The following is a 16271-nucleotide window of genomic DNA, read 5'->3' as shown; positions in this document are numbered from 1 at the left end:
AACAAAAGAGATTTCTCTTTACACTAGGGAGATGTCTCTTTCTCTTAGAGATATCTCATAAGCTAAAGAGATATCTCTCAAAGAGAAAGAGATGTCTCTCTAGCATAAAGAGATATATCTCTGTTGATGTAAAAAGGGATATCTCTTTATGTTAGAGAGAGATATCTCTTAAAATTTTCAGAAAGAGATATCTCCTTGAATTAAACAGATTTTCCCCCAGTGATCATAATGACTTCTCCGTTGGATAGCCATTTAAAATATGATATAACCCTATTGTTTAATCAATCAAAATATTCCAGTTTAAAAATGGTGGAAAAGGTGGTTGGGGTAACATTATCAAGTTGCCGAAAGGTTGTAAATGTAAAACCAGTCTAGCTCACATATTTGATCAATTTATTGTCTTTGTTTTTAGTTACCTGTATACATTTCTCTTGCGGTAAACGCAAAATCTTCGCCGGGATTGCAGCCACCATGGTAAGATTTGCTTTGGCAGGCTTCCAATTTAGGGAGAATTCCTTAAATATTCAAACTAATAATAAAAATATTGGAAAGAGACATCTCTTTCTCTTTGAGAGATATCTCTGTTTCAACAATTACAGAGATATCTCTTATACTTTGTGAGATATCTATCTAGGAATTCTTAGAAAGATATCTCTTTAAGTCAAGGAGATATATCTCAAAGTGAAAGAGGTTATCTCTTTAATTGAAAAGAGATATCTCTTAAAGAATAGGAGATATCTCTCTAACTGAAAGAGATATCTTTCAAATTAAAAGAAATATCTTTCTCAGTGAAAGAGATATCTCTATGTGAAAGAAATATCTCTTTTTTAGAGAGATATCTCTTAAAATTAAAGATGTCTCTCATTTTAAAGAGATATCTCTTTAATTTAACTTAGCGATTCCTTAGTTTTTGAATAAATAGTAAAGGGTTTGCAGTAGACCTCGCTGTAATACATAACACGTACATTGAAAACAAATTCAATATCATACAGCTTGCAGTCAGAAAACTCTTCAGTCCATAAAACGTTTGAAATATTATAGGGCATAATTCTGCTAAATCTGAATCACACCCATACTGTATAATCATATTCAACAGTTTTCTTACAAGTTAACAAGAAAAAAAATACACCTATACCCAAATTTTTACCATAGAGTTGGAAGTGGGTAATAAACAAACCTTTAAATGATTTTGTTATGTCAATATAGATTAAATAAATTTTCATAAAGTTGATTTATTTGACAAAACAAAGAGAGATATTACTATAATCTGGATTATTGATTGATTGTAACTTGTTTAATGTCTCACTCAAGAATTTTTCACTCATATGAAGACGTCACCAAGACTGGTGAAAGGCTTCAAATTTAGCCCTATATGCTCAGTGCTTACAGCCATTGAGCAGTGAGGGTTCTTTAGCGTGCCACATGCACCTACTGTGACACGGGACATTCGTTTTTAAGATCATCTCCGAGGACCCATGACATTCATACCTGATGCCGAGTGTTTGGCGATTGAACTGTCACTACCTGTTTTAACTACTTAGGTCTGTCGCGGCCAGGATTCGAACCCTGGCCTTCCGCATGCAGGGCGAACGCTCCAAACTCTAAACCACTGTGGTGGTTTAATCTGGATTAAAATCACGTATTTCACTAGGTCTAAGTCAATGAAAAACAGAAAATATTTTTGAAACTTCTTTCTCCCCCCCCCCCCCCCCCCCCCCGTGCACACAAATTCCTTTTCACTGGATATACCAGAGGTGGGAGATAAGATGCCAAGGAGGAGTAAGCATCCCCTGCGACTGGTCACACCAGCTGTGAGCCCTATATTTTGATCAGATAAACAGAGTTATCCGTAGTCAAAACTGGCGTGCCAAGAACGGCCTAACAATCGGTATGAAACATGTTATACAGTATTTGACCCAATCATCGGTTGTATTGGCAAACTATATCATTATAATGACCATAGAATTTGCAAAATGCTGACTTTGAATGCGAGGCAGTATAAGTTCCCTTAAATTATACTGTCCGCTACACCCCCCCCCCCCCCTTCAGGGAAGCTTCGCACGAGTTCTCTCTGAATGTTTGGCACTTCTTCACCAACGGCATCTGCCATTATCGATGACAATCATATGGAGCGCCAAATTAACATAAACTCAAATAATTGAAGATATCGTCAATTATTTGAAGATATCATCAATTCATTTGATGCGCGCAACAATTGAATTAAAGATCTCTTCAAATAATTAATGATATCTTCAATTCTGAATTATTGCGCGCATTAATTGAACTGTTGATAGCATTAATTCTTCAGCTGAATTGATGCGCGCTTTAATTGAATTAATGATCTCTTTAAATGAATTAATGATATCAACAATTGAATTGATGCACGCTACAATTCAATTGTTAGAGAGCAATAATTGATATAATGCGCGCATTAAATCAATTGATGAGAGCAATAATTGAATTGATGCGCACATTAATTCATTTGATGAGAGCAATTATAGTTGATTTAATGCGCGCATTAATTCAATTATTGCTCTCTTCAATTGAATTAATGATATCTTTAATTCATTTGAAGAGAGCAATAATTCTTTTAGAGAGAGCAACTATATAATTAAAGATATCTTCAATTCAACATATCCACAATTGAATCAATGATATCTTTAGTTGAATTGTTGCTCTCTTTAAAAGAATTGATGTGCGCATTAATTCCTTATACAAAAACATTGTAAATGATTTAAAGATATCTTCAATTGAATTAAAGAGATCATCAAATTATTTATACCGAGCTCTAAATTAATTATTACGAGCAATATTTTTACTAAATTGATGCTCTCATCAATTGAATTGAAGAGAGCAATAATTGATTTAATGCGTGCATTAATTCAATTATTGCTCTCGACCATTAATTCAATTGATGCGCGCATCAATTGAATTGAAGAGAGCAATAATTGAATTAATGCACGCATTAAATCAATTATTGCTCTCATTAATTCAAATGATGCGCGCATTAATTCAGTTGATGAGAGCAATAATTGAATTGAAGCGCGCATTAATTCATTTGATGAGAGCAATAATTGATTTAATGCACGCATTAATTCAATTAAAGAGAGCAATAATTGAATTGATGATATCTTCAAATAATTGAAGATATCTTCAATTATTTCAGTTAAATATGTTAATTTGGCGCTCCATACAATCACCTGTCATCCCTGGACAAAACCACGTCCATACATGGACATGAAGTCCCAGAACTCCGAAGAGACTCTACCTGAAGTCCCACCAAACACCAGAGTCACTATGCTGCCACCAATTTGTAACGTGTAGTTGTCACCCAGCCAAGTGCGGATCACACCCTCTGTTGCTTAATTTGCATGATAAAGAGAGAGCCTCTACTGCATCACTAGAAAAGCTAGCTCTCTAGTGAGGCAGTATAAGTTCCCTCTTATACTGTTCACTACATTTCCCCCCAATTAGGGAAGCTTCGTCCTGAAGCTTAATTTAAAAACCAGCTTGTCAAGTTCTATCTGAATGTTTAATTTGGCACTTCTTCGCCAATGGCATGCATCTGCCGTTACTGACAACAACCACTGTCATTCCCGGACAAATCCACGTCTGTACCCAGAACTCCAAATTAAGAGACTATATGCTGTACCTGAAGCAGACTCCTCCCGCCGAACACCAGATCTTGAGTTCCCTCTTATACACTAGGCCTAGTACATTGTCCGTTACCGAGGTTAATAAACCATGAAAAATGAAGATTAACTATTTTTTACTCAATAATGTAAAGTAATTTGACAAATTAAATGGTTATTTATGTATATATCAATTGGTATTCTAAAATATATGGCATTTTAAAGCCTGGTTTCAATTAGAACATTTTTTTACCCCCTAATGGAAATGGAGTTGTAATAAAAAAAATACTGGTATTAAAGTTGATTATCAATTAAAAATGGATATTACTTCGCATTAAAAAAACGTCCAATTAGCAAGACTGCAAAGCTTTTCAAAATAATAATATACGAGTTAAAAATGTAGGCGGGAATCCAAAGTTAACGTGCATAGTTCTTTATTATGTATTTAAAAACATTCCTAAATATTTTCTGAGTCATCTCCCCTGCAGGAAGTGGTGTGCAATTGAGCATGCGTGAAGAATGATTTTCAGTTGACTGTCATCAAATGTAGTAGGAGGGACTAGGCTATATTCAAGTTTTTGGAAGTTTAAGGTATATGAATGGTTATGTTGTTGCAATGGCTGATACTAAAGCATATGTTACAATATGATATGTAATCGAATGTCATGATCATGCGCAAAACGACTTCTTAACGATAATAACAGTGACGTTGCAATGTGAAATCCCTTCAAATGGTGAGTTGAGATGGAAGTTCATCCACACCTAGCTAGCTAACACACCTGGTTTATCTATTCTGGACAGAGACATTTCGAATCAAAGAATTGTCAGATAGCATCCATATGTACACTTTATTCATAGCAATTTATGTAGTTGTTGGTTTAATAAATATGTTGATTCTACAGAGACTGCTGACGATTTCAGTGTCTCCGTGATCGCTCTAAACCCATTGACTAATAGTAGCCGACACGTCATTAATTCAGTGAACTATGTAATATGTCCCTTTGTGATTACCTAAGTATTCCCATTTTGTCTGAAACTCTCAGCTGTCATGTTTAAAATACAAAAACCTTAGAATTCTAAATTGGTAAATGTCCAACTTAACAATAACAAGGGGAATTCCCCACTCCAGCATGCTTGAGGTTCACGACAAGTTACCTTTGACTTGGCGCTGCGTATATATGGGACATAAACCAAGGCTCAAACTTGATGGATTAGGAATTTCCCAGATCTTTAACAAAAATTTCTAATATTTTAAGAACCTATGACCTGAAATAGCAACATTGATACTTTATAGTGATAGGAAATAGAGAAAAATTATTTTTTGATAATCGGATGTTAAAAATGAGAACAGTTGATTATCTCATACTTTTGAATATGTTTTCCAGGGATAGTGACAGCAGTGCTTCCCAAGGTCTTCTGGTATTTACTGGACATTTGGTCCAGTAATGGTCGAGATGTTACTGGACCAAATCACATTTTACCAGACCAAAATTTTATATGCAAAGTAATCCCCTATTGTGGCCCCACCCTACCCTTGGGGGCCATGGTTTTAACAAACTTGAATTTACACTATATCAGGAAGCTTAAAATTTCATGTAAATTTGAACTTTCTGGCCTAGTGGTTCTTGAGAAGATTTTTAAAGATGTTCCCTATATATTGCCATGTAAACCTTTGATCCCCTATTGTCGCCCTACCCTACCCTTGGGGGCCATGATTTTAACAAAATGTCAGGAAGCTTTCATGTAAATTTAAACTTTCTGGCCCAGAATGGCATCGACAACGTACTTTATTAGCCCAAGCATTTCACTTCAGATTTGTCAGTATAGTAAACTTTTCCAACCCGTGTTCAACACCAGTGTTATGAATTACACGTGTTTTTTAAAACTCGAACATTTCGTGTAACTCGAGTGCAAATTGTTCAATCAAATGTGCCCATGTTGCATGTTGTTCAAGTATTTCTTGACCAGAGTATAGTTTAAACGCTTTATTTTATGTGTTATTTATTACCTAATTCAAATGCTTCAAAGATGTCTGTAGTTTCACGGGATATTGCTCAATTGAATTATCACCCTCTCAGGGGAATTGGGAAATTATCGGACACTTGGTCCGACCAACAACTGATATTGATCGGACCAACACAAAAATTACCGGACATTTGCCAATGTCCGACGGACCTTCGGAATCACTGGTGACAGATCTCTCGACTTTTGTTGTTCTTACCGGGTGACTCGCTTCACCAGCCAATTTTGTTTTTAATTAAGTGGACGTGGCAGGAATATTCGTATTATTTTTAAAATGCTGATGGCGTCGATTTTCAATATGATAATCAATTGTTCACATTGTTTCAGTTATAGCCACCGACAATATTGAAAGTCGGCGATAATCTGTACGCACTAATACTTTATAATCAGCAATGTACAGTATTATCTTCCCACGTGCAGCTGTTGACTGTACTTATGACATGTTCAACATTATGACATCTGTTAAATTCAGTTGGTCACTAGTTCAGGATGTCCAGAAATCTTCTGTAAAGTTTAAATTGTGCAGTAAAACTTAGAACCTGGGCTGACCACCTGTCCACTAAAGGATTTTAGACAAAAATAAAAATGAAAGACCAAACCTATGTTGTTTGATGACATGTTAACGGTTTGAACTGTCATAGCCACCGATTGAAAATAAATGAAGTTGAAAACAATTTCAGGTTGTTTTTTTCTTGTCTGGTAAATTTTTAGCTTGCCTGGTAGTTTTATTAATATATCTGTGATCTACAGGACTTACTGTCTGGTAAATTTGTACACTCTTTTGCCATCTCTGCTCCTAGTGTGTAGGTTCCTTGATGAACACTGCACATTGTTAATACAGAATTTCAAAACCCATCACATTCTTCTTCTAAATACTTTTTGTTCCCCACTTTTATTGTCTGTCTGTCATTGTCTGTTTCTCACTTTTGCTTCTAGACTATATCTCAGAAAGTCCAGAAGTTTTGTACAATAAATCTCTGTGACTTGAAAAAGACCCCTATTGGTTTTGAGGTCAAAGACCAAAATCAGAAATTTGTATATTACATAAAATCATAATTTCCAGATGATAACTTTTAAATCTGTTTTCTCCAATCTTGTCCAATGACACTCCAAGTGATGAATCTCGATAACATAAGAAAGGCTATTGATTTTGAGATTAAAAGTTGATGATTACAATTTGTATAAGGTATTAAATAGTTTATTAAGCATGATTTCATTAATATCATCACTGTAGTAAGTACTTACTAGTTTTGTTATTTGAATTATTACCCATGGTGATTTGTTAGTGATTAAACTGATATTAACACTTTAATGTTTTCAAATGATGCAAGCTGTGCAACAAGAAAAACTTCCCAGCAATAGTATGTGCATATAAGTTGGACTTAGATTTCAGAGTCAAAATTTTAACACACACACACACACACACACACACACACACACACACACACCCAAAAAAACACCCTGACTTATTTATGGGTATATTCGACATTTTCCCACCGAACTGGTATCTTGTCTTCAAATATTTATTAAAGCCTCATGCTATCTAAAGATACAGGGCTTCAAATGATTTTGTTTGTTGATGTTGCAATGTTGGTTGCCAGTCAAATCGTACCCCATTCATTTCCATACTCATACACTTTGAATTAGCAATGGCTCCATATATCATCACAGTTTAGTTAAAACTGTATAATCAGATGTTCTTGTATTATTTTTGTACATAATTATTTTCAAGCAGATTAATTAGTGTTAAAAGTTATTAACTTTTCCTTAATTACATGCTTGAAAACATTTACATGTAAAAGAAAACAGCGAGAAGATTATTTAGAAAGTAAACATAGTGTGGTACACATAAAATCATCCGGAACACCTCAGGTCTTTCACCGAAAACACAGTGTTTTTCGGTGAAAAGCTCGAGGTGTTCCAGATGGTGCATAAATTATACATTGTTAGGTGTATATAAATAGCCTCACGCGCATCAGGGGAATCCCAATATGATGTAGTAACTCAGAGCAACTGTCTAATTTTAAGACTGAAAGAACGTAAAACAGTGAATTACTAAGAAGTATATGATATTTTTATTATATCCCCCGAACGAAGTTCTGGGGGGTATATAGGAATCACTCTCTCTCCGTCCGTCCGTCTGTCTGTCTCCAGATTCGTGTCCGGGCCATAACTTCTTTGTTCTTTGACAAAGGCATACCATATTTGGCACACAGGTGGATCACCATCAGACGATGTGTCTGGTACCTTCATGACCTCTATATGACCTTGACTCTTGACCTTAAGGTCAAATTTAAAGGTTTTTTACAATGGATTCGTGTCCGGGCCATAACTTCTTTGTTCTTTGACATAGGCATACCATATTTGACACATTAGTGTATCACCATGAGACAATGTGTCATGTACCTTCATGACCTCCATATGACCTTGACCTCAAGGTCAAAATTAAACGTTTTTACAATGGATTCATGTCAGGGCCATAACTTCTTTGTTCTTTGACATAGGCATACCATATTTGACACATGAGTGTATCACCATGAGACGATGTGTCAGGTACCTTCATGACCTCCATATGAACTTGACCTCAAGGTCAAAATTAAAGGTTTTTACAATGGATTCGTGTCAGGGCCATGACTTCTTTGTTCTTTGACATAGGCATACCATATTTGACACATGAGTGTATCACCATGAGACGATGTGTCAGGTACCTTCATGACCTCTATATGACCTTGAACTTTGACCTCAAGGTCAAAATTGATTATAGGGTTTTGACATAGTCATACCATAAGACATGGTTGTATCACCATGAGACTATGTGTCATGTACATTCATGACCTCTTTATGACCTTGACCTTTGATCTCAAGGTCAAAATTATAGGTTTATACCATGGATTTGTGTTCGGACTATATCTTCCATTTCTTCTACAAAGGCATACTACATTTTTACACTCAGGAAAGAGGTAATTTATGCCTATTAACAACACCCTTTGGGAGATTGGGGTAAGCGAGGGGTATTCTAAGTGAGCATTGCTCACAGTACCTCTTGTTTCTATTAAACTTAAGGTACGGTACTGTTATAACAAAATACACAGCTTTACACAGATAAGACCACCGATGATCTGAAAGTTTGAACTGGTCGTGTGACTGTCACTTGAAATGGCAGAGTGACGCGGTTGTTTGTAAACACCGATTTAAAATCAAATAATTTTGGTTAAAACAGGTGAAATAATATTTGACATGTCATACAGCCTCATAACTACATACCTGCGATAATTTAATAGCGTTTTCACAAGATGGAAAAAAATTGTCGTAATTGGGACCATGCAACTTTAAGAAATAATTGTTTGATTATTGAACAAAATTCCTGACTTTCATTAGTCTGGTCCTTATCTTGGCCACTGTTTTTATACGCCTGTCAAAGACAGGATGTATTATATTGGTATGGCTCCGTCCGTTTGTCTGTCTGAACATTGTAGGTAAAATATGATGAGGGGAAGATGCCTATTGTTTTTGAAAGTCAAAGGTCAAGGTCATAGTATCAGTTAATAGGAAAAGCTTGTGGGCAGAATACAGATTGAAGTATTGGGGCGAGCAAACTTGGTACACAACTTTGTTTTGTTATGAATACAGTTATTGCCCTGAAATTTAGTTACAAGCTTCCTCTCATAGGAATATAAGTTTAGTTTGCATTTCAGGTTCATTGGCAATATGACCTACTTTAGGGGTAAAAGTAGGTCAAGCAATTTTCCCTTTTTTTTAAATACAACATAAATACAGGTATGACCCTGAAATTTTGTTACAACTTCCCTATCAGTATCAGAGAAATACATAATCAGTTGACACTTCAACTTGATTGGTGCACCATAACCTACTTTAGGGCTAAAAATAGGTCAAATAGTGTTCTCGACTTTTTCTCATTATGGATACAGATATTGCACTAAAGGTCAAACGGGCGTATGTTGTATTGTTGGCCTTACTCTTGTTACACTTCACTATTAAATGGAGTGTAAGGGACCAGACTAGGTGTTCATAACATTTTCAATACTCAACAGCTTATTTCACATTTAGAAAAATGAAGAAAAAAAAATTTATATTAATTTTTCATGTTTATAATAATTGAAGACCAAATGTATGCCTCGTATCGGATAATATGAGTAGATACAAATAGCAACAGGATTGAAATTAACTGGCTACGTCAACAAATGCATTCGAAGCTGTGAGTTTTGGGGTTGCAAATGGATATTAAATTTTTGAGATGGCAATGTAAGAACTTGGTAATACAACTAAGGCCTCAACCATTCACAGATTTTTCTATGCCGTAAATTATAGGTTATTATATGGGTTGGATCTCCCCAGAGAGCTACAGATCTGTACATGACTGAGCTACTGCAACAACAAATGCTGTAAATGATAAGGCATAGTTTACAGAGTATCTAGGTGGATTTTGAATTTCAGCAAGACAAGGAAGCAAAATCTGAACTTGTTCTGATGTATAGTATGCTTCCTTACTGATCTTAAATTTCCTGATCTGATGCCAGTTCCTGTTAACCTGGTCATGTATTGTGTCTTCCTTACAATCTGATGTAAATAGATGGTAGGTGTTTTAAGAAGCAGAAACTACAGTGATAGTGATATTTCATAAATTGTAATACTTGATAAAATAAAAACACTGCAATTGTCCTTTCAGCCTCCAAAACAACTGTACTGGTTCCTTAGAAAATGCAGTATGTTGAATGTTGCTGAGGATAACCTCTATATATTTGAGGTCATCCTTTAAACAATGTTGATTTGCTGTAAATGCAACATATCATTACAGTAGTGATTATAAGTAGGAATTTGATTAATCTTGTTTTTGTACAACTTAAAATCACACTGTAATGACATGAAGAAGGAAGCAAGTATACTCTGCATTAAGATTCAGTAAACTGACAAAAATCTGACAGTAATGCAACTTTCATTGGTATGTTTTCAAAAAACAAGCAAGATTTAGATTTTAAAAAATATTAGAATACACAGACAAAAATGGAACAAATTAACTAATAGGGAGTGCATCGTTGGAATCCATGGGTTTTCTCTCTGTTAAACTGCATTCAACGGATGCAGTTTATCAGAGAGAAAACCCGAGGGTTCCGACAATATAGGGAGCGTTGGTCATGTAAATAATTCTTCAATGGTGGCCCATTATTTTTACGGAAGAATATGGATGGAAAATGAAGGATACATGTGATATTATTTTGGAATTGGAAACTTTCATATACTGTATTTAGTCAAAAAAGTTTTTGTAGAAAGTAATCTGGAAAAAATTGGAAACCCCTACTGGACTTGAACCCGCATTATGTAGATCAGCAGTTGACATGTTGAATGACTAGCTACCCAACTAGGTAATTATATTTAAAAGGAAAATACAAATATTGCAAATATTTATATTTTCATTCATGTTTTAAAAGGAAGTCGGCCATTTTTATGGTGTAGTATACCTCCTCAAACTCAAAATTGAAATCTAAGGACATTTTCATGGTTATATTGTAAAGACTTGTTTTCTCATTAGAGTTTTTAGCTTTATATTCATTAAAAAGAAATGAGCAATGCTTTATTATATAGTAATTACATGTTGAACTCCATTACATGCTTAGACTTTAAATTGATTCATGCAAGCTTTTTGGTTTCAAAACTGCCTTTTGCCAGAAAGAATTGCATAAAATCAGCCAAAAGTCAAAGATAAGCGAGTGTAGGTTTATATAGTTGTTTGCAATCCTAAATCTTATACCTTAACCCTGATCACTCAACGAATGTTCAGGATCACAAAGTGGTGTCATAAACTAAAGCAAGGCAACATCATAATGCATGCATAATTTAGCTTTAGCAAACTAATCAAATAAGCCTTTACTTATAAAAGAAATAAGTTAGATTACAAATTTATCATTTAAGGGAATAAATATCCAGTTTGTACTATGGAGGATATAGAAATACTTGAAGTATTTGGTAATTTCTGCATAATAGGCTTCACTAATTATGCGAATTACTGTATGCTTTCATTTACTTTTATGCCCGCATGATACATACAAACTAGTCCCTAAATACACGCATAGTCAAAATTGCCTTTATAGTTACCCAGCCACTTTACATGTGTAACACAAGGCCAATTCTACGCGTTCAGTAGTCACTCGTTTTAAGCTTTGTGTCTTTTACATGTGTAAATAAAGGCCAATTCTACGCGTTCAGTGGTCACTCATTTTAAACTCCGTGCCTTCTTACATATGTAACACAAGGCCAATTCTACGCGTTCAGTGGTCACTCATTTTAAATTCCGTGCCTTCTTACGTATGTAACACGAGGCCAATTCTACGCATTCAGTGGTCACTCATTTTAAATTCCGTGCCTTCTTACATGTGTAACACAAGGCCAATTCTACGCGTTCAGTAGTCACTCATTTTAAACTCTGTGTCTTCTTACATGTGTAACACAAGGCCAATTCTACGCGTTCAGTAGTCACTCATTTTAAACTTCCTGCCTTCTTGCACTGTTCTTTGTGTCTACAGTCACGTAGTTCAATCACCTGTATAAACCTCGGATTTTGTGTTTGTTTAAATGCAAATCAGCTGATGGGCCATTATATATGACAGTATATATATGTATGTGTGTGTGTTAATTCGAATCAATAATATTTTTTTTCCAATGAGAGTTCATATTTGATACTGTATTTTCCGGTTATCATTCAGAACTTTCAATGGAAATTTAATCATTTGAAGAGTTTAAATTTAAGAAAATGAAGAATTTTTAGATAGTTATTTTGCATATTATGAAATTTGAAGTGGTGAATTCTGATCAATGAAACAGTGAAAAATTGTCTTCTGCCGCCCCTTATTGAAAGCCCTAATCATTTATTTGGTGAACGTGTGAATCAGTAACCATCTGTCTTTTAGCAACCACTTCCAGTATTTCCCTTTATAGTGTTAAAATGTGGATTTGAATACAAGTATCCTGTGTGATTTAGAATATAACATTGTATACACTAAATGTGAAATGTATATTGTCTTTCATTTTGTAGGAATGCTTATGGCAGCTGCTTTTGGTTAATTTTTTTTTTTTAACCTCTGTAACTCTTGAATTTGTCATCACTGGATGACTAAGCGTTGCAGCCTGGTAATGCATTCATGTTCAAAATGTGGACATTTTATTATCGCAGTGTATTGGAGTTAAAGAGTTTTATCTTGATAACTGTATCAACTGCATGTAAGTACGTGTATTGACAAGTCTACCTGTAATGAACCTTTTTGAGACTTGTATTTAAAAGAGGTAATTTTAATGATTAGGTCAAGATAATTTTGACCTCAAAATTACAGAAAAATGGACATTAAAAAAAAACAGGAGAGAATTAAGTATTGAGTTATTTCCCACGAAATTACATCCATGCTAAATTACGGTATCAGTCTCATCAAAATTGATGATACCACAAATGAAGTGTATGTAGAACACCTAAGTAAGCTGCAGATTTTTATCTGGATAGACCTGCACTCGAGCAAATGAATCACTGAATTGTTCATTGATAAAGTGACAGCTTGTATAATTTGTGATTTTGATTACCCTTCTTTTTATTTTTAAGAGGACCCCTGAAACCTTGAGAGCATTTTGGACTGCTAAATCGTTTTTTGTGTTGTGCGTCTCAATTAAAGGTTTTTGTATTCACAGGACAATAGCAGCTGTAACAATGTGAAGAAAAGAAAAATCTCGATTGGTATTGGAATTAGTTGTAGAAGACAGAGGTAGGTAATTATTTGCAGAACTGTGACTGCATCATTACAGCACTTGTATATTATAATGTTGATCAGTGTTGTGACAAGCTTTGTTATGAAGATGGGCTATTGAAAAGTAGTGAATTCTGATTTCATTAATGAAAGTCAGCAAAGGTTGAAACTGTTCAAGAAGTAAACAGTTTCAAGTTTTGTTTTCTATTAGAGTAATGATGTATGTTGCAATAACAGATTCTCACATATGGTCGTGATGCAGACATGATGTATATATATTCAAGAACTGGTTTTAAGTGCTTGAAAGCAAATATTGATGCAACATTTGATTTTCACACATTTTTGTAAAAAGTACATGCTTGTATTCTTTGAACAGTCATATAAAATAATTCAAAATTCTGTTTGTCATAGCACAAATGTTTTTTGTGGGCTTTTGGTCAAGTCCAATGAAAACAAAGTGGAGTTTGCATGAAGTGTGAGATTTATCAGTTGGCTATCAGTTACAAATATTTAAAATTCCTAGGATGTCATTTAATGAATTAATTTGGAGGGGTCCTACAGCTTTCATACAGTGGTGGAAGACACTGCTCATTTGTTTTGTAAACAGGTGTGTGTTACATTTTGGACAGTGAAATATACACAGAGGTTAGGTCAAAACAGGGGTCTTTGTGCCTTCAGGGCTTAGATGAAGTAAATACCTATGCATTTGACCTTCAGTGACCTGTATTTTTTACCTTGATTTTAGCTGACATTATGTAAACATTCACATTCAGTATCTGTTGGCAGTTCATAGTGTGAAATGTTAAGGTGTAAAATTCTTAAGTGAGTTTCTGTACTGAGAACACTCGCATCAAGAAGTGAAATATTTTTTGTTAATTATTACATTAACGAGTCTTAACAGCTTCCTTGACTTTTTTCTTGGATTTCTCACAATATGTGGTATTTATGTAACTAATTAAATGCATGAACTTTTTTTTCCTGTTGGCAACAGTGAGATGTTGTGGTGTTTCCCCTCATCTTTGCCTTAGTGCCAAAATATGTTGTGCATGTGCAGTTAAATTGGAATAGTACTTACAGTATTGCACACAACAAAAAATATCATGTGCTGGGATTCCAAAAACTGGATATAGTAGGAAGAAATTTGTTCGTTAGGGAAAATACCATGGAAATGAAATATTTTAAATTTAGTGGAGGAATGATTTTATTGTGGCTGTGATTATTAACAGTGAGACTTAAGTAGATGAGCAGAGGCGATGAGAAGAAGGGATTACATTGAAAGGCAAAACAGTGATGAGTGATAGGCCCAAAACACAATGTGTGTCATTTCTGTAGCTGGTGTCTTATCCCAGTAAATCAGTGCAGCGAAGGAGGATTGTTACACTGTTTAGTGGATCTTGTTTATTCATTTTGGAATCACAGCTAAAAAGATTTCTTCTGATCACAGATACAGTTCTAACACTAAGGGATCATATTTTTTAGATTGCAATTGTAAGTTGACATTGACAAAGAGTGTGAATTACCCCACATAATTAATGGAGTAGTCCACCACACCTTTGTTTTGTGATTACTCCTGGCACATTAATTTAGAGTACTGCATATTTGAAGAGGTCATTAGTTCACATTTATGGGGATTAAATGACAGAGTAGATTTGACATTTTGTTTGGGACATCTCTGTTTAGGTTTGTCAGACACTAATCCACTGGAAACAATAGTATTCAATATTTCAGTTGGAATTTTAAATCATTTGTAATCAAAGACATTGAATTGCATTGTTTTCAGCCTTCTTGCAAGTATGGTGTGAAATACAGGTTTACCAAGAGATTGGTACATGCACATGTGTGCAGTTGTCGACAGAGCTATTGGCAAACTCATTCATGAAGATTGTTACATATATATTATCGCATATGGCATTGATATATTATACATGTATTCCCAATGCTTGAATAAAACAATGTGGGAAAATGTGTATTATTAGAATTTTATTGACCTTCTGAGAAATATCTATTGATTTTGGTATTCAGTAAGAAAGAAGGGATTATTTTTGTATATTTGATAAGGCGTATACTTATTGCAGCTTTTACGTGTAAGTAGTACTATATATACATATTAAATGCATTTTACAAGGGTTTTTAAGAGAGTGATAACTGTGCAGCTTGTTTAACAGGTTAAGGAGAGTTTTAATTATTATAAGATAGATTGAGGAGGAAGTTTCATTGTCAATATGATGGTGAGTTATAAGTATTGATTCTGTATCTCTGTGTGTTAAACACTCTTAAGCATTGGACCTTTTGGGTTAAAGTGTGAGAGTGCATATAAAGATATTGATTCACTTTTTCTGTGTGATGCTTGGCACTGCTTGTTATTCATTAGTGTGGTGTATAGAATACAAGGTAGAATCCTCTTAATGTGTGGTACTATGTCAAACCAAGAACTACTCATAGTTTTTATTTCATTTTTCAGATGAGTTTGCCTAGACCTTCAGGGTTGAAGGCCCCTAGCAAAATAGGGCGCCCCACGGGGCTTCCGCATCCCCGCTCGGCAGGTACAGGTATTCCCACTCCCGGGTCTGTGCACAAAGCCCAAAGTAAGCTTCTCCTCACCTTGTCATTGTCTTCAACACCTGCAAGGTCATATGTGATCTGCATTTAACTTGTGGAATGTCAGATACTCATATGTGACTTATATCCATGAGAGAATTGCATATTACTGTTGACCTATAAAATGTGATTCAATATATGTACAGATTAAGATTTTGTGTCATTAAATGAAAATTCTGCTGAAAGAAAATCCACAATATAACACAGATATTAATATATGGATTCATGGCTGTCAGTAAAAATCAAGTTTTTGATATTTTAAAAAGTTCTACAC

General features: G+C 34.7%; 1 protein-coding gene across 49 annotated transcripts in view; it reads left to right on the top strand.

The window, feature by feature from the left end:
* Positions 1-4115: 4115 nt before the first annotated feature.
* The window catches only part of LOC125659504 (CAP-Gly domain-containing linker protein 1-like), a 68698-nt gene continuing 56542 nt past the window's right edge, over positions 4116-16271 (top strand). For 40 of the 49 annotated variants that reach the window (XM_056146009.1, XM_056145967.1, XM_056145954.1 and 37 more), the window contains exons 1-3: positions 4116-4223; positions 13344-13417; positions 15861-15984. In XM_056146009.1, the coding sequence (XP_056001984.1) occupies positions 15861-15984 (124 nt within the window). In that variant the 5' untranslated portion in view covers positions 4116-4223; positions 13344-13417. Of the gene's footprint in view, positions 4224-10939; positions 11036-12779; positions 12888-13343; positions 13418-13667; positions 14888-15860; positions 15985-16271 lie in introns of those variants that run through there. The other 9 variants (XM_056146001.1, XM_056145929.1, XM_056145923.1 and 6 more) reach the window with 4 other exon arrangements.

This window comes from Ostrea edulis, chromosome 1 (genome assembly GCF_947568905.1).
Source record: "Ostrea edulis chromosome 1, xbOstEdul1.1, whole genome shotgun sequence".
Taxonomy (NCBI): Eukaryota; Metazoa; Mollusca; class Bivalvia; order Ostreida; family Ostreidae; genus Ostrea; species Ostrea edulis.
Note: the sequence above shows the minus strand (reverse complement) of the source record. Positions and strands in the feature narration are given on the sequence as shown.